At 54.3% G+C, this 18,578-nt stretch overlaps 1 protein-coding gene across 1 annotated transcript in view; it reads right to left on the reverse strand.

Moving 5' to 3' along the window:
• The window catches only part of PRRX2 (paired related homeobox 2), a 48,358-nt gene extending 43,091 nt beyond the window's left edge, over positions 1-5,267 (reverse strand). The window contains exon 1 of the mRNA XM_079706350.1: positions 4,857-5,267. Coding sequence (XP_079562476.1) covers positions 4,857-5,127 — 271 coding nt within the window. The 5' untranslated portion in view covers positions 5,128-5,267. The remainder of the gene's footprint in view (positions 1-4,856) is intronic.
• Between the last annotated feature and the right edge of the window lie 13,311 nt (positions 5,268-18,578).

Consider the following 18,578-nt stretch of genomic DNA (forward strand, 5'->3'; position numbering starts at 1 on the left):
AAGGAGGGGAGGGGAGAAGGGAGGAAGGGAGGAAAGCAGGCTTATCTTTAAGAGGCCTGGCTCTGAAGAAACCCTTTTGTCTTTATGCCTCACCAGCCCAGCTCCTGTTTCACAGGCCGGCCCCCTCCGTCTCCTTCCTCCAAGGCCCCAGAGGCTGCGGCTGCCACCTTTCAGAGCCAGTTAGAAGGAGGCCGGTTAAAAAGTCAGATATGAGGGACTTCCCTGGTGGTCCAGTGTTTAAGAATCTGCCTTCCAATGCAGGGGATACGGGTTCAATCCCTGGTCGGGGACCTAAGATCCTACACGATGCGGGGCAACTAAGCCCGTGCACCGCAACTACTGAGCCGCGCGCTCTGGAGCCCGCGTACCACAACTAGAGAGAAGCCTGCACGCTGCAACAAAAGACCCCTCATGCCGCAACAAAGATCTCGTGTGCAGCAGCTAAGACCTGACGCAGCCAAATAAATAAATAATAATTTTAAAAAAAAAGTCAGATACAGAAAACAGTATGGCAGTTCTCAAAAAATTCAACGTAGAATTACCACGCGACCCAGCAATTCCACTCCTGTGTATATGCCCCAAAGAACTGAAAGCAGGGACTTGAAGAGATATTTGCACACCCATGCCCCTAGCAGCATTATCCACAACAACCAAATGGCAGGAGCAACCCAAGTGTCCACCGACAGATGAACGGGTAAAGAAAATGTGGAATGTTATTCAATACAGTGGAATATTACTCAACCTTAAAAAGGAAGGAAATTCTAACACCTTCTATGACATGGGCGAATCTTGAGAACATTATGCTAAGACACAGAAGGATGAGTACCGTATGATTCCGCGTATATGAGGTCCCTAGAGGAGTCAGATTCATAGAGACAGACAATAGAATGGTGACTGCCAAGGGCTGGGGGAGGGAAAACAGGGAGTTAGTGTTTCACGGGGGCAAAGTTTCAGTTGGGGAAGATGAAAAAATTTTGGAGATGGATGGTGGGGATGGTCATACAATGATGTGAATGTACTTAACGCCACTGAACTGTACACTTACAAAATGGTTAAAATGGTAAATCATATGTTAGGGGTATTTGACCACAAGAAAAATCCAAAAATTGAAGGCCGTTCGGCCAGTCTCTCAAACTCAGTGGTCCCTTCAGGCTCCCCACTCAGACACTCAGCCCTGCCTTCCACCACTGGCAAGGGGGAGGTAGAGGTCCCCACACAAACCAGGCTCATCCTTGGCTTCCTGTCACCCACCAACAGGTGTGTCTCAGGGACCAGCTCCGCGAGGGGAGCGCAAATCCCCTGGCCAGGGTCCCAGCCCACTCCGGCTCAGCCTGTGCTCTCAGCCTCCAAGTGCCCCACTGTCCTGAATCTCCGGGAAGTGGACCCACTTGGTCCTGGCATTTTCTGTAACACGTCCCAGCCCCACCAGGCCAGGCAGCCTCCCCAGGCTGGGGGCCTCACCCCTGCCTGGCTCCAGGGGTTTCGTTTATTTTCAGTGTGTCCACATCCCTGTTTCTGCCCTGCCCACAGGAGGGAATGCTTTAAAGAAAATCTCAGTTATTAATGTGGTTTCTTTTGTTGTAAGTCAGTGCAAAGGCAGCAAATGAGAGTTTATTTTCCTAACGTGCTTGGCATAGCTCAGTGCCCCGGCCCAGACCTCAGCGTTTGATTTGGGAGGAACCCGAGACCCCGATTTGCTCTGAGTCACCGGTGAAGACACAGCCTTCCCGGTCAGTTCCAGGGGGAGCCTGGTCCTGGGGAATCATTGGCAAAAATAGGCTACGTCTACTGATGACTTGGTGAAAACAAAAGATGGAAAAATATATTCAAAAAACTTTGAGACTGCTAACCTGGCAGGTTGAAAATATATCAATTTTCCAACTCATCAGTTTCCCCATTAACCTTCATTTTTCTAATAAGGCGCATCCCATCTCTGTTTGGTGTCCGTCGCTTTCTTTGGACCTGGGAACAGCTCCAGAAGCCACAGGAAAACCCACTTCTGAGTACGTCCAAATCTTCACTGAGGGGCCAGGGTTCCCTGTGGGTCCAGGACTGGAGGACGAAGCCACAGCCCAGGACCCAAGCCTGCCAGCCTGGGGTCCAGAGTCCCAGCATCCCGAGGTTTGGTTGCCTGCTTTGTAAAGGGGTCCAGTGATGCAGGCTGGGTTCACCAGGATGCAGGGACGAAAGGTCCCCTATCCCCCAGCTTTGGAGACTTCAGGACTTGGGAGTCCAGCGGCAGTGGTGGGGGGACCTGCTTGAGGGAGGAAGGAGGGAAGGAAGGAAGGAAGGAAGGGAGGAAGGAGAGTGGGACACAGGCCTCTCCTCCATCCACTTTCTGTCTGCAGGCCGAGACCCAGCAAGCAAGCCAAGGGATTCTCCCAGGCACAGGGGCTGCCTCAGAGTGCCCCCACCCCTGCCCCCCACCGCCTGGCAGCGGGCACCCCTGGAATGAGCCCAGTTGGCCTTGGGGAGCTGCTTGACTCGACATAAAACATTTGGATTTCATGGCCTAGTGATTTGTTTTCAGTCTGAGGAATGAGTATAGGGTTACCTCCTTTTAATTCTGCCAAGTAAGGACATTAAAATAAAACAATCTCCAGTTATTATCCCTATTTCATAAAAGAAAGGGTGTTTTAACACCAAAAATGAGTAGGAAAGATATAACCCCAAACAAGAGACTCCTTTAAGCTGGATTTTAGAGCTTCAGGAACTTTCCATATTGTCCACGTTGCTTTCCATTTGCAGAGGCCTGGAGCAAATCGCCCCAAGGGCTGAGGGCCAGAAGGACGGAGCTTGGGGTTGGGGGGGTCCCTTGAGCCCGGCCCCAACTCTGCCTGCGGCCCCTTGTCCCTCACAGATGAGAAAGGCGATCCCCACCTCTGGAAGCAGACCAACTGAGGGCATCAGGGGCCCCCAACCCCGTCCCACCTGATGCCATACCCAGCGTGTCCTCTGTCCCCGGTACCTGGGAATTCCCCGTGTGCAGAAGCCCCTCCTCAGAGAAAGGGCTCCTGGGCTCTCAGTGAGGGTGGCCTGACCCCAGGGGGCTGCTGCAGAGGCCTGCTGCCCACCCAGCTGTCTGGGGGCTGCCAGTGGCCCTGTCCAGGTACTTGTGACCCCAGCTGTTCTGGGACTCCCCAGGAGAACCTGCCATTCAGAGCCCTTCTATGCTGTGTCCAGGAGAAGCAAGACCTTCCCCCGTCCGTTCCCACGGCCAGGTGCTAGGACCGGAGCGGGCACCCACTGAGGCCGGCACTTGAGTACAAAACGCCCTGCCTCCTTCCTTCTCTCCCCATCCCTCAGGGCCCCCCATTCATCAGGGCAAAACCGAAGACCTCTCCTCTGCCCTGCGGGGAGGCCAGTTCAGAGCCAGCAGAGTCCCGAGGTGCTCACATGACTCAGGTTGGCCGGCCCCGCCCCCTCACCAGAGGGCACCCCACTTTACCCTTGGCCCAAACCAGACACCTTCCTTCCACTTGTCCACTAGGGAAACCCCAACTCCCAGAAGTGGGTCTACCCACTTCCTGATCACCTGGGCGGGTGAACAGATGCCAGCCGCTGTGGCTGGCGGGAGGCGGATGCCACTGGGAAAGGTGGCACCAGCTGGGTGCTCTCCGACGTGCACTATGAAAGTCAGGTGTGTGTCAGGTGTCCCGCACGACCGCACAGGCTCCCGGACAAGGTTTCCGATGAGGCTGCCGTCACCTCCATTTTCCCTGCACCTCCTCTCATCTGAAAAGCGGGGCACGCAGCCATCCAGAGCTTCCCTGAGACCCAGGGGCTGGTGCGAGAAGTGTGTGTGGGGGGGTGTCCCTGGTGACAGGTGGGAAGGCTGCTGGAATCAGGTGGGTGACTCTTAGGGGCCCAGAGCCTCCAGCAGGGCAGCCTGCTCCCCAGAGCTAGGGGGGCAAGCGGGCAGTGGTCTCAGACGACCCCACCTCCTTTTCAGGGCTTGGGTGAGCTATGGGGACTCCAGTCCTCCCCCTCCCTCCAGGAAACTCTCCAGGGCCCGGGATCTTTGCTTTATCTTCATCTTCTCCTGCCCTAGCCACACCCCCCTTCCTAACAAGGGCTCAGGGCCCAGCAATCCTCTGTGACTTTTTGAAAAAAGCCACTTGGGTGGGTTGTTTGTTTTTAAAGCCCTTTCCTGATGACCTTTAACCTCAGCAGGGGAAGAGAGGCCTAGCTAGCTCTTCAGGGCTGGGCCATTCCCCCTAGGGAGCTGCTAGTGGGGCAAACTGGAGGTGGAGGTGGGGGGGCAGGCATCGGTACCCCAGCCAGGAAATCCATCTTACAAAAGCCTAGTAGTCGCTGGATTGGTATCCTGGAGCTAGAGAAGGGGGCAGAGTTTGAAACTCAGCTGTGCGACCGGGTCACTTTGCCCCTCGGAAGCCTCAGTTTCCCCAGCAGTAATCGTCTCAGGCTCTTTGGGAGTGGGGCCTCCAGGGCTGCCTCCGGGGTACGGCACACAGCACACAGCTCCCCGTGCTTCCAACGACTGGAGGTGGCTCTGGCCAAAAGGCAGTGCCCTCCGCCAGTCGAGAGCTCCCGTCCCGCAGCCCGCCCCATCGCGACATACAGCCTCAACGAGGGCTGCGGCGGCGGCGGGCCAAGCCATCACTCGGGCTGCAGTGCCCGGCGCCCGCACCCCCGGAGGTCCTGCCGCGGCGCCTCCTTCCCAGGCTGGGGTGCGGCTGAGCCAGCGCCCCGCATCCGTCGCCTGACCCGTGCTCGCCCCTTCGGACCCACGAACCTCTGGCCTCGCACCCCTCCAGCCCCCGCACCCCCGTATTTCAGTTCCCACGGCCCTTGGCAGCCCCGCCCGAACCCCCGGCCCGGCCCCGCTCACTCACCGTCCTGCGGCGCCGCCTCGCTGCCGCTGCTGCCCCCGGACGGCTCGCGCGCCGCGCCCTCCCGCGCCTCTGCCCTGGCCGCGGGGCGCGGCGCTAGCCGCCCGGCCGCCGCCACCTCCTCCAGGTCCAGGAGGTGGCTGACCGTGAAGTTCTTGCGCGCCTGGGCGCAGTCGCCGGGCCCCAGCGCTGGCGGCGGCGGCGGCGGCGGCGGCGGCCCCGGGCCCAGCGCCGGCTTGTCCGGGGCGAAGGCGGCGCCGGCCGCGCTGTCCATGCCCGCGGGCCGCCCCGGGGTCGCCGGCGGCGGTGGCGGGCGCGGGTCCGAGGCGGGGGTGGCAGGCGCGGGTCGGAGCGAGCGCGCCCCGGCCGCCCCGCGCTCGGCCCCGCTCCCGGCCGCCTCCTGGCTCCGCGGCCGCCGCGGCCCGCCCGGCGCTGACGTCGGGGGAAACCAACTTTCTTCCCTCCCCTTCTCTGCCGCCTCGCTCGCTCCCAAGTTGCTCAAACGGGAGCTCCTCCGGCCACACGCCCCTTCTTGAAGCAAACCTCGCCCCCTGCCTCTCCTCCTCCCCCTCCTCCTCGCCTCGCCCGCCCCCATCGCTCCGGCTGCGGGGAGGGAGGGGGTCCCGCCTGAGTCTGGCTGGAGGCTGGCGGCGGGGAGGGGGAGAGCAAGGGGTGTCCTCCTTTCACCCTCCCCACCCACATTTTGAGAAATGGGAAAGTTCAGTGTTTGGGTGTGTGTGTCTTTTTTTTTTTTTTTTTAATCCCCCAACAAGTGTCTGGGGACATGATAGTGGAAGGATTAGCAGCCCCGCTTCCATTTACAAATTCCTCCGCAGAGGAGGGGGGAGCGACTCTGAGACAGTTGCCAGGGAAGATCTGGAACTCCCAACTCCATTCTCACCCCCCATGCACCCCAACGCCGTCCCTGACCTGACGGAGGAGAGTCCTGGGTCCGCCTTGTTCACTCCGCCTGGCCCCAGGTACTCTCCCCCAGAAAGCAGCACATCCTCAAGCTTCTGGGGTGTATGCATCCCCCCCCCACCAACACATACACCTCGGAGCCCACCTCCAGGATGCTCCAGGCCCTCCCCAAGGAAAACCAAACCGGGAGGAAAGGGTTTCCCCCCAGAATTCCTAGTTTACACACAGAGGGTAGATAGACAGCCAGACTGACAGCCAGACTGACAGATGGGTGACAGGGAAAGAGAGAGGACAGGCTGAGTCTCTGCTCTTGTTTTTGTTTTGCAAGGAAAGCACAGAAAAGATGCCCCCGGTGGTGAAGCTGAGACTGTAAGCCCTCCAGATGCTACAGTTCTTTCCCCAGGAAGGCTGCTTGGAGGCCTGGCCCTCTGTGGTCCCTGCCACCATTGTAGAGCCATAATGTTATAGAAACAAAGATAAGCCCACAGGGAGAAGGCCTTCAGAATCTCCTTTCCCCACTCACGCACAGAAAACCCACCCTGCACACACCCCCTGAAAACCTGCAGCCCAGCAGCCCAAGCTCTGCATGAGTGAGAGTTCTTCCCAGAAAGGAATCGCCCCCAAGATGAAGCTGAGTGTCCCCCAAGGTGGCATCAGCCACCGCCATCCAGAGAGGCACATGCGCGGGTAGGCTGAGGATTTGGAGGTGATGAGGTGATGAGATTTTTCTTCTTTGGAAAGTTGCCCCAACGAGGGTCCAGTGAGAAAGACTGGCAAAAGAGGTGGCACCAGGGGGTTCCCAGCACTGCCCACAATATAAGTGGCTGAATGACTTTCTAAGGGACTGAGCAAGGTGGGGCAGTGACTGGGCTCTAGGAACTGTCTAGAAGGGCCTCCCCCGTGCTGGAGCACCCAGCAAGCCAAGGGTGGGGGCACTTATCCCAGGAAAAACACAGCCCAGCGTTCAGAACAGCATTGGTGTCAAAGACCATGTGCCAGGCCCAGTCTGCCATACACTGCTGTGTGACCTCAAACCTGTCACCTTCCCTTTCTGAGCCCCAGCTCCTCCCTTGTAGAAGGGGTCTAATGAAGTACCTACCTCCTGGGCACTATGGGGATTCCATCACAGGTGAAATCCTGGGCCTGTGGCCTAGAACACAGAACACTGTAAGCATCAGCTTGCAGAGCTGGAAAGGGCCTGGACATCATCTGGGTTCAAATGCAGACCCTGCACTTCCTCGCTGTGGACCTTAGCAATCTACTTGCCTCTCAGTTGCCTCAACTGTAAAATGGGCTCTTAGGAGGATTATGTAGGTTGATATATGGGGGGCACCTGATACCTGGCAAGCACTCAATTGGTGTTAACAGTTGCCATTTTTAAAACATTTATTCCAAGAAGCAGCGGAGGACAGTGATGGCAAACTCAGACTCTAGAGCTGGGGGAGTCGGGAGAGGGACACATGAATTTGAATCTGTTCACTGCCATTTACTAGCTGTGTGGCCTTGAGGAGGTCACTTGTTGGTCCTCTCTGAGTCTGATCCATCATCTGTGTAATAAAAGGACCAGTTCGAAAGGATCCTTGTGAACTTGGCATTATCAATGCTGTTGTTGTCAGGTTGTTACTACCCTTGCCAGTCCTGGGGCTGGTGGCCGGGGTGGTACGGGGATGGCAGAGTGGGGCAAGAGGCATAGACTGCTATTCCAAAGCTCAGCCCTTGAGCAAGAGCTCCAGGACTGACGCAGCCTGGAAACGCACCCAAGGAAACTCCAGTTAACCTGGGAAGGATGGAACTCATTACCCGAAAGGGATACAGCTAAACGATAAATAACTTCCATGGTGATTTAGATAAATCCTGCGATGCTAACCCAGAGCAAGGAATGAAGGGAGCATAGGATCCCTTGGAACTTCTCTGTTCAACGAGTGGTTATTGAGCCAGGCCCTGCTCTAGGCAGCGGGGATGGGGAGGAAGGGAAGGGAACAGAGAGGGCCCCTGCTCTCCAAAGAGGAGTCCATGAGAAAGTAGCTGATCCTTAATTGGTGCCTCTGTTGGAGGTTGGATCCTGGGCCTGACCACGAGTAAAACTGCATATTTGCCCCAGTCTCAAAAACTTGCATGCTTAAAAGAAAAAAAAAAAGTTAACTTCCCTTATTACAGAAGTAATATGCTTAGGAGATTTTAGAAAACATAAATAAAATTAATAAAATAAAAACACATATATCCCACTCCCAGAGATTTCTGAGACCCAGTAGGTATTATATATATATATATGTTGGTTTAATGAAAGAGATTGATGATAATCATCCTATTTATTCAATATTGAATTGAAGACCTAGAAGAAGCAATAAGATAAGAAAAAGGAGTGAGCTAAAAATAAATTTAGAGTATATCTCTCTAGCTTTTATCTATATTCTAGATGGAGAGAGATCGTTATATATGTTATAAAAGTCAAACTATGTTGTACTAACTTTTTAATAACTTACACACTGTGTCATTAGCCTTGTCCACCACTATTTTTAATGAAAGCCTAGTGATACATTATTCCCTATTAATATATATCCATAATCATTTTCTTTTCTTTTTTTTTTTTTTTTTCAGCCATGCCACACAGCTTGTGGGATCTTAGTTCCCCAACCGGGGATCGAACCCGGGCACCGGCAGTGAAAGCACCAAGTCCTAACCACTGGCCTGCCAGGGAATTCCCCATAGTTATTTTCTTGATAATAAATACCTAGAAATAGGATATCTGGATGTGGTAGGCAGATAATAACCTCCCAAAGATGTTCATATTATAATCCCTGGAACTTGTGGATATGGCAAAGTGGAATTAAGGTAGCAGATGGAATTAAGGTTACCTATCAGGTGACCTTAAAATAGGGAGAACATTTTTTTAGATATTTATTTTATTTATTAGTTTTGGCTCCGTCGGGTCTTCGTTGCTGCCCACAGGCTTCTCTCTAGTGGTGGCGTGCAGGTTTTCTCTTCTCTAGTTGTGGCGCGAGGGGTCCAGAGTGCGTGGGCTCTGTAGTTTGCGGCGCTAGGGCTCTCTGGTTTAGGCGCATGAGCTCAGTAGTTGTGGCGCGTGGGCTTAGTTGCCCCACAGCATGTGGGATCTTAGTTCCCCGACCAGAGATCCAACCTGAGTCCCCTGCATTGGGAGGCAGATTCTTTACCACTGGACCACCAGGGAAGTCCCAGGGAGAACATTTTAGATTATCTGAGTGACCCAACGTAATCACAAGGGTTCTTCAAATTGGAAGAGAGAGATGGGAAAGTCAGTGCTGGAGTAATGCAATATAAGAGACTTGACTGGGCAGTGCTGTCTTTGAAAGTGGAGGAAAGCAGCCATGAACTAAGGAATGTGTGTAGCCTCTAGACGTTGGAAAAGACAAGAAAACAGATTCTTCCCTAGAGCCTCCAGAAAGAAATGCAGCCCTGCAGAATCTTGATTTTAGCCCAGGATTTCTGTACTCCGCAAAGGTAAGATAATGCCTTTGTATTGTTATAAACACTACGTTTGTGATCATTTGTTACAGCAGCAAATAGACAACTAATGGACTGAGTCAAAGATACTGCAGAAGATTTAAGACTTTTGATAATATTGCTATGTAGCCTCCAAAAAAGTTGTATCAATTTCTACCCCTAAAGAGCATGAGCTATTTTATTAATTTTCTTTATTGATGGCACAGTCTTTATGGTTTTATTTAACAAGAAAAAATGTGCACGTGAGCTGTCTATTCACTTTCTTTGCTGCACAGCCTCATGCTGGGATGGGTGACTCTGATGGCCAGCTGGCTGCTCTTCCAGGACAGCTTTGTAGTGGTTAGAGGAAACACTGAACACTCTCAGCACAGTAAGATCTGTTGCACATCAGCAACACTGTTACTTCCAGCTCCTTGATGCTGTGGACCAGGAACTTCAGGAAGCCACTGGGTAGCATGTACTCATTTCCTTGCTGCTCTCATAACCACTGCTGGGCATCAAGAACAGGCCCATGGGGCTTCCCTGGTGGCGCAGTGGTTGAGAGCCCGCCTGCCGATGCAGGGGACATGGGTTCGTGCCCCGGTCCGGGAAGATCCCACATGCCACGGAGCAGCTGGGCCCGTGAGCCATGGCCGTTGAGCCTGTGCGTCCGGAGCCTGTGCTCCGCAACGGGAGAAGCCACAACAGTGAGAGGCCCGCGTACCGCAAAAAAAAAAAAAAAAAAAAAAGAACAGGCCCTTGAATCTGCTCTGTATCCTGTTGTCAATGTCTCTGGGTTTCTGCCCATTTTCTCCTTAGCATCATACCGCCCTCAGACAGAGGAAGAGGGTTAATAATAATAACTTATTTTAAATTTCTAAAGGAATTTCCTTCTTTTAATCTGCATACCTTGAATGAATCACTGAATGGGAATATTTAATGCTTACTTATTTTTAAGTTTTTAAAATTTAATTTTTATTTTATATTGGAGTATAGTTGATTTACACTGTTATGTTAGTTTCAGGTGTACAGCAAAGTGATTCAGTTATACATGTACATATCCATTCTTTTTCAGATTCTTTTCCCATATAGGTTATTACTTTGATGGCTACTAGTATTTCTTATTTGCAAAATGTCTGTTTATAGTCACTACCCATTTTTCTAGTGGAATGGTTCTGTTTCTTATGGAGTTATAATCAGGCCATTCTTTCGCTGTAACAACCTCTGCAAGACACTTGACTGTCAGTCACTAAAGGACCAAGCCCATTTCATGGATGGGAAAACAAAGACCAAGGATGACATGGCATCCTGCCGCTCTTCTGTTCACCTGATCAGCCCCCTTAGCCCCAAACCCAAGAGTCTCTTCTGAAGGAGATGGTTTAGCCGGGACAGCACACAGAGGCTCACAGGCCAAACTCTGTTCACTGCTGCACGTCTGCGGAATCATAAACACTGCAGGACGATGTGACTCAGATGTGACCAGGCGTGACCGTGACAGATCACAGGGTTCTGTAAATATTGTGTCAGGCTGCTATCACAGCAGGGCTCCCTGCTCACCCCAGACCCCGGTCCACCCTGTGGGAAGTGGAGTCAAGCCCAACGGGGCAGAACATCTGGTTCTCTCCCTCAGCTCACTGCCCAAACTTTTCCCAGCCTCAGTTTCCTTCCTGAGGACCTCCTAGCCAGGATATCCTGCTGAAGCGACTGGGTCTCAGCTCTTGGCAAGGGTTGAAATATTATACCCCTTTGAAAAATGTTTCTGCTCTACCTGCAAATCCGAAGATAAAGATGTGCTCCATAATAGCGGGGGCTCATATTCTATGAGCCTTACTGTAAACCAGGTGATGTACCGAACCATATTGTTTTGTAGCATCCTTACAACTACCGTGAGAGGAGGGGGAAACCGAGACTGAGAGAGCTTAAGCTGTCTCCTGGTAAGTTCGTCAGGCTCCTAACCATCACAACAAGTTATCCCATGAGAATTTAGGGCTAGGAAGTCATTTGTTTCTCTTGAAGAATTATGGTCTCTCCTAAAAAAAAAAAAAAAAAAAAAAAAAAAAGACCAAATAATGAGATTTGGACAGCCCATTGCATTTCCCTTTCTGCCTTGGCCACCAGGAACCCCAGGGCTATTGTGAAGACATAATCACAAGAACTGTATCTGTCCAGGTGGCAAGAACTTCTCATTTCCTCTCCTTTCACGTGACTTTTTCCTTTTCCTGTTTTGTTTTAAATCTTTTTGATGCCGTGGCCCTGTGTTGGACATTTTCCAGACATTGATCAGCTCACTTAACCTCTTAGGTTTTAGTTTCCTCATCTGTAAATTAGAGGTAACAATGACACCTATCTCACAGGGCTGTTGTGAGAATCAAATGAAATGATCTGTGTAAATAAAAATGCCGGCATGTGGAAAATATTCAATAAACAGCACCTATGAGCGTGAGAAAAGGCTTTGATAAAGTCAAGAGAGCAGAGAGAACCTCTCCTAAATGGGAAGACTTGGCTGGATACAAGGCCGGCCTGCTGTGGACCTGCTGTGTGACTCTGGGTCATGTACTTCCCTCTCTGAGCCGCAGCTTCCCGTCTGTAAACTGCTTGCTTTATGCTTTTCACCATTGTGTCCCCAGAGCCCTCAAAGGAGAAGAAAGGAGAAGTGATGCAGGCCCTGACCCAGCACACAGTAGGCCTCCATATATGGTTATTTCAAAAGTGAATGGCTGTTTGAATGGCTGGTGGTCAGATTCCCTATAGCCCAGGACACACCTGGCTGGCATGGTGCACTATGCCTGGGCCAGTGCCACAATGGCATTCAGGTGGTTTTGGGGGCCCGAGGACCCCCCAGGGCTGGGAGAGGCCTGGATCTGGGTCTGGGGCCAAAGACAAGCTCCTATTAAGGACCTACTGCGTGCAGGGCTCCCATTGTACGGTACGGCGTGGTGCCCATGTGACTTATACTCTGGACCCACGACAACCCCTCTGCTGCCCTGGGTGGGGGGTTGCTGTAGGCTTCACAGGGAGATAGACCAATGGGAAACAGTCCTGAACAACGCATTCCACAGTGATTTACTGAGCACCTACTATATACTGAGGCATGTTGGGTGAGCACCAGGCCATAGACCTAGTGGGACTCTCCGAGGACATGCTGCTGTCCAACCTCGGCAGCCGGAGCACCACAGGCTCAACTCCAGCGGGCCGGGCACTCTGTTCCAACAAAGACATCTTCCAAGTCATGAGCTTTGGGCTCTTGGGACCACCGTGACTCCCAGGCTGGCCCTTGTTGGAGAATTCTTTTCTGTTACAGGTGGACAAACTGAGGCTCAGAGGGGGAAATGACCAAACTTGGGACGCACCCCACCCCACAGCTCTCCAGAATTCTCTTTTGGTGAAATGCCCCTACCCCCTCCCGCCCTGCCTTCCCCAGGAGTCAAGGGAAGGATGCGGAGCAAGGGGCACAGGCCTAGGCCTAGGGCAGCCCCCAGCCTTCACAAAGGCTTCCGGAGCCCTCGGGCCCTGCGCTCACTCCCTCACGGGCCCTGAAACATCTTGCTGTGATTATTCTGCAGAGAGCGGAGTGGAGCTGCACGAGGCTCTTCTTGGCACTCAGCATGGGGGTGAGGGCCTGTGCGCGATGGGGCCCCCCGCGGTGGCCGAGGACAAGGTGGGGCTGAAGGACAGGGCTGAGGCCTTCCGCTCACCGGCTTAATTGGGGATCTAATCGTTATTATTATTTATAACTCGCTCCTGAACCCTCGCCAGGAGAGTGTGTTCACAGCCTGCACAATCCAGGCAGGCGTTAAATAATTAAACCAAGGGCCTAATCGGCGGTGAAACTCTCCAAGGGCCCCCACTTCCTTAGTTCGCTGATTGCTGATATTTTGGGGGTGAAATATGACCATTTTTACGATCAAAGAGATCAGAGTTCCAAAGGAAAGAAACGGAAAAAAAGGAGGGGTGGTGGGGGACTCTTCCAGTTTTCTTTTCCTCTGACTTAGCGGTCTGGTAAAGTTTCTTTAGACATGCAAAGATTTACACACCTTTCTGCAGGGAGCCTTAAATAACTCCCCATTCCTCACACATTTCCCCAAGCAGCCAGGAACAGTAAGTCATTGAGAAATGAACAGGCCTCCCTGTAATCGCTCCGGCGGCCTTTGAGAAGGAGAATGTCTAATGACTTTTTTTGAAGTGGAGGTCAAGGTTTTTTAAATAAAACAATCTGTATTAATGCAATTTCCTTTTTAGCTATAGCGTTGGATTTTTTTTTTTTCCTTTTTCTCCTTTTTTTTCTTATGGGGGGAGGGACGGGAGGCGGTGGGGGGGAAGAGCATCATTTTTCTCTTGCCAGACAACGCGTCCCTAATGAGATACATTTATTTAAAACTCTGTACATCATCACCCTGTCAGGCCCTCCAAGTGGGACGCCGAGTCTCCCTCTTGGCTTGTTTCGGATTAGCGGGGCTTGTGGATGGCCCTGCAGTCCGGCTGCTTTGGCGGCCACCGTCTCTTCCCGCTGCCTCCCTGAGCGGGGCCTTGACCGCTGCATTGTGAGCCCGCACCCTCACCCCGTCTGATCACCCAGATCTTAGTACAGCCCTTTGGCCTCTGGTCCTCGGTCCTCGGCCTTCCCGTCCCGCCTCCACCCCAGCTGCCTCTGCTGCTCAGTGCTGGCCCCTCGGGGTCCTTTGTCCCCTGCCCCACGAGGAAATATGGCTCTGTGGTTATGCCAGTGACAGAACGGACATGACCGCCCCAGACAGAACCGAGTTCCAGTCCCAACTTGGTCACTTCCCAACCTCCCCCATCTCCCCAGTTTCCCTAAGGCTTCATTTACTAAACTGTTCAATGAGAGGATAACAAGAATTACATGCACATCTGGGGGCTGCAAGAAGGTGCTGCTGGGCCTCCCTAGCATCTGCTCGGTGTCCAGTCCGCAGAGCACATCCACTTAGAGCAGGAGCCACTGTCACCGCCATTACTGCTCCCCCACACCTAGAGCAGAGCCTGAGGGCAGGACCCGGCCCGTCCCCCTCCCCCAGCCCACCCCAGCTCACAGGCTGGTGCACCCAAACGCAGGGCTTAGTACCTCTATCAACACGTTTTGTTTTTTTTGTTTTTTTTTTTTGCGGTACGCGGGCCTCTCACCGCTGTGGCCTCTCCCGCTGCGGAGCACAGGCTCCGGACGCGCAGGCTCAGCGGCCACGGCTCACGGGCCCAGCCGCTCCGCGGCATGTGGGATCCTCCCGGACCGGGGCACGAACCCGCGTCCCCTGCATCGGCAGGTGGACTCTCAACCACTGCGCCACCAGGGAAGCCCTCAACACGTTTTTTAATTGAATGAATGCCTTCCAGTGCTGGGAGCCGGCTGGGGCACTGGGGATAGAGTAGTGACCCAGACAGCCCAGTCCTGCAGAGAAGTCAAGAAGCCAATCTCAACAGAGAAGTAAGCAGGTCCGGGCTCCACGGGGGAGAGGGCTGGGGGAGGGGCATCAGGGAGGGCTTCCCTAAGGAAGGGGCATTAAACTGACTCTTCAAGCTTGAGCAGGATTTGGCAGGTGACAGGAGACAGAGTTTAGGGGTAGCCAGGCAGGAGACCCAGCATGTGCAAAGGATGCCCAGAGCCTCCAACCTTACCTGTTCCAAGCATCCTTTTTGGTCCTGCTGTGTCTCACTTTCCTCTCCAAGCCAAGAGCTTGAATTACATTTTTCAACTGCTCCGCAGGTACCAAGGTCATGAGATATTCATTCCACAAATAGGCACCATGCTCCTTCCTCTGCCTGCTCTGGGCTGGACCTGGGGTTAATCTGCGGACCACGTTGGAGCTGGCTCCTGCCCTACAGAGGAAGAGTGAAGATGGATACGGAACTCGGGGCTAAACTTCAGCCATCCTGGGCTGTGGCGGGGGGCGGTGCTGGGGGAAGAGGGATCAGAGAAGGGCCCCCAGGCTGCACAGACTGCAGGGCAGGCGTTGGGTTTTAGGGGAGGAAGGGAATTAGTCCAGAAGTGGTCACCCCAGAGCGGACACCCTGTTCCTCCCCTACAGCCCTGGCTGGCAGGAGCCTTGGGGGCCTTTTGGGGCCTGGGGATTCTGGGACCTGGGGGCGGGTGGTAAGCTTGGAGACCAGGGGCAGGATTGCTAACATGCAGGAGTCTGGCTTAAAGGGGACCAGGACAGTATCAGATGGCTCAGCCATGGGGCTCAAGGCTGGGAAGCCGCCCACCTGTCCCCGTGCCCATGAGCACCCGCTCTGACCCAGCTCCGGGCTGCAGCCTGGGGCCTGGAGGGTCCTGCTCCACAGGGGCAAGAGAGAGAGACCCCGAGGCCTCTGTCTACACCTCCTCTCTTAGCCAACTCTGGCCCGGAGAGACTGTTTCTCCCCACAGCCTAGACCTGGGCCCAGCACTGACTGCCCAGCGAAGCGATTACCATCACAGTGACCCAGGCAGCACATCTAGACAGTATCAGACAGGCCTGGGATCAAACCACGTCACTGCCACTCGTGTGCTCTGTGACCTTGGGCGAGTCACTTCCCTCTCATCTGTAGCTACACCTCAGGGGTGTCGGGAGGATTCAGCCACAATGTGTTTCAAGCAGGGCAGGGGCTTGGTAAATGCTGGCTACCTGAGGGACCCTTGGCCTGGCATGTTGTTTTCTGGGATTTTCTGGGACTTACTGTCTTGGTCTGTGACGTAGACCTTTACCTCCTGTCACTGCTGACACCTCTGAGGCCAAATCCCAGGGCACCGCCCGGCCACCCACCCCACCTCTTCTTTCCTGGCTCTCCCATCCCTGCCTCTGTCTCAGTGTTCAGCCAGCTCTTCTCCTGCCTCTGTCTGGGCCTCCACCATGGTTTCACTGCCTTTGGTTTCCCTCTGTCTCTGTCTGCCAGGAATTGTGTCCCAGAGGAACGAGTACTCTAGGGCTCTCCTGTGTTCCCTTTTACAGCGGTGAGATGGGAAGAGGGAGGGAGGGAATGAGAGAGAAGGAGAGAGAGAGAGAGAGAGAGAGAGGAGGGAAAAAAAATCAAAGCCTACATATTGGTTCCAGATGTGGCTCTCTCTCACAGCCCTCTCCAGCAATTTAATTAAATTCCCCCAGACAGCCAGGAGGGTTTCTTAATGATCAGATTTCCCGGCCCCCCTCCTTGAACGGGCCCACTCTGTCTCCCTGACGGATGGCCGACGGGATTCTTCCTGCCGTCAGCTTTGCCAAGCAGGGCCAGTGGGGGTGGAATAGGGGGCTTCCCCGGAGCACAAAGGACCCGTCCTGTGCCCACCTCTGCCCCCCTCCATCCCCAAGGGCTCTGAGCCTTGCCCCCCGCCCCCACCCCCGAGCCTATCCTTGGCACAGCCTGCCTGGGCCAAGCTGCAGTGGCTGGAGGGGGCCCAGTGGTCTCCTCCCATGGGATCAGTACACTGGGCTCACAGACCAGCCAGAAATGGGGCAGGCTTGGACCTCCTGGGCACCCTTCCGAACCCATCTGGCAGTGAGATAGACCAAAACTCAGAGAGGGCAAGACTGGGGCCAAGGTCACACATACCTGCTTGCCAGGGACGGGAAAGGCAGAGGCAGGCTGATCAGCATTTAGGTGGAGAGGCTGTGCCAGGGAGAGACCTGGGATGGCTCCCCCACGTGAAGCTAAGGGTCACTCTCAGTAGGACCCCTCCCTGACTTCGGGAGTGGGAAGGAATCTAGGTGAGCCTTGCAACCACCATCTTCTTGTGCCAGTGAGGCAGTGAGGCTGAGAGAGGGCCAGGCCAAAGCCCAGGCCCCAGACTCCCTCCTGTCTTGAGGCGAGGGGCCTGAGGGTCTCTGTGTGAATTGAATGTTTGCGTTCCCCAAACCTGCAAATTCATATGTTGAAGCCCTAACCTCCCATGTGATGGTATTAGGAGGTGGGCCCACTGGAAGGAGTTAGGTTAGATGAGGTCATGAGGGTGGAGCACCCGTGATGGGATTAGTGCCCTTATAAGACCAGGATGTGGTCATGTGAGTGCATGGGGAGATGGTGGCCACCTGCAAGCCCAGAGAAGAGGTTTGGAATGAAACCTACCTTGCTGGCATCTTGATCTTGAATTTCCCAGCCTCCAGAACTGTGAGAAATAAATATCTGTTGTTGAAGCCACCTAACCTACAATACTTTGTATGGCAGCCCGAGCTGACTAAGACAGGCTGTAAGCACCTTCTCACCCCGTTCTCCTGGGTGAATCCCTAAGGACCCACCTCATCTGGAAGAGGCTGGGGGTCAGGTGGGGCCTCTGATGTGGGCACACAAGGATGGCAGAGAAAGGGAGGATCCCTCATCTTCCCCTCTGAGGCTCTGGGCTGCCCACCTGGGGCTTCACCAGGGCCTGACCCAGCCCATAACTGGCTCTCACAGGCCCCACACCTGGCCAAGCATCGGGACCACATGGCAGTGTCTGGGTGTGGAATGGGGTGGGGGGACAAGTCAGGGAGGAGGCTGCCCTTGGAGCAGGGGACTCTGGCCAGCAGGGCCGGATTTCCTGGAGGGCGCAGGTGGCAGGGGAGGACCAGGGCAGGCCACTGGGAGCACAGATGTCCCTGGGTGTCGGGGTCTCCAAAATGCTCCTGGGTGCTGGAGAGCAAATGGAATGAGGGAGGGGACAAGAAAGTCTTTCCCTGGCCCAGCTGAGGCCCTGCCACCCACTCCCGATCCCGGTCCCCTGGTCCCTCAGCTCCTCCCTGAGCCCACAGAGGGCCAGGCCCTTCAGCATGGGGACGGTGGCCAAACAGGGCCAAGCAGGCCAGGCCTCCTGGGGTCTTGAGGGTCAGGGGTCAGGGCGGGGTCAGGTGTGGGGGAGGGGAAAGGAGAGCGAGGGAAGCCGGGCCCGAGGAGGAGGGGTGCAGGCAGAAGGAAGCCCAGGGCGGTGGCCCCATGACAGCACTGGAGGAGTCCACCCAGGCCGCCTGCTGCTCCCTGCTGCCAGGCCTGAAGCTGGAGGCTCCACCGAGGAGAGCGGGAAGCATATTCCTTGTGGCAGATTGCTGCGTTTTCCAAATATCTCACTTTATGGAAACTCTGCCAAATCAAAAAAAAAAAAAGAAGAGAGAGAAATAAAAGGGGGGCCTTTTACCCAATTTCTCTCTCCAGGGCCTTATAAGGGACAGACCTTGCTGCCGACTGCCCCTCCTGGACAGAGGGCACCAGGAAGGTGGGGTGCTGGGCCGGGGCCGTGACACCACCCCTCCTGCAGCCCCTGCCCTGAGCGTGTGTGTTCGTGTGTGTGTGTGTGTGTGTGTGTATGAATGAGTGTGCATGATTGTGTCTGAGCAAGTGTTTGCGTGTGAGAATGTCTTGTGAGTGTGAATGCAGTGTCACAAGCAC

This window comes from Hyperoodon ampullatus (assembly GCF_949752795.1).
Source record: "Hyperoodon ampullatus genome assembly, chromosome: 6".
Classification (NCBI taxonomy): Eukaryota; Metazoa; Chordata; class Mammalia; order Artiodactyla; family Ziphiidae; genus Hyperoodon; species Hyperoodon ampullatus.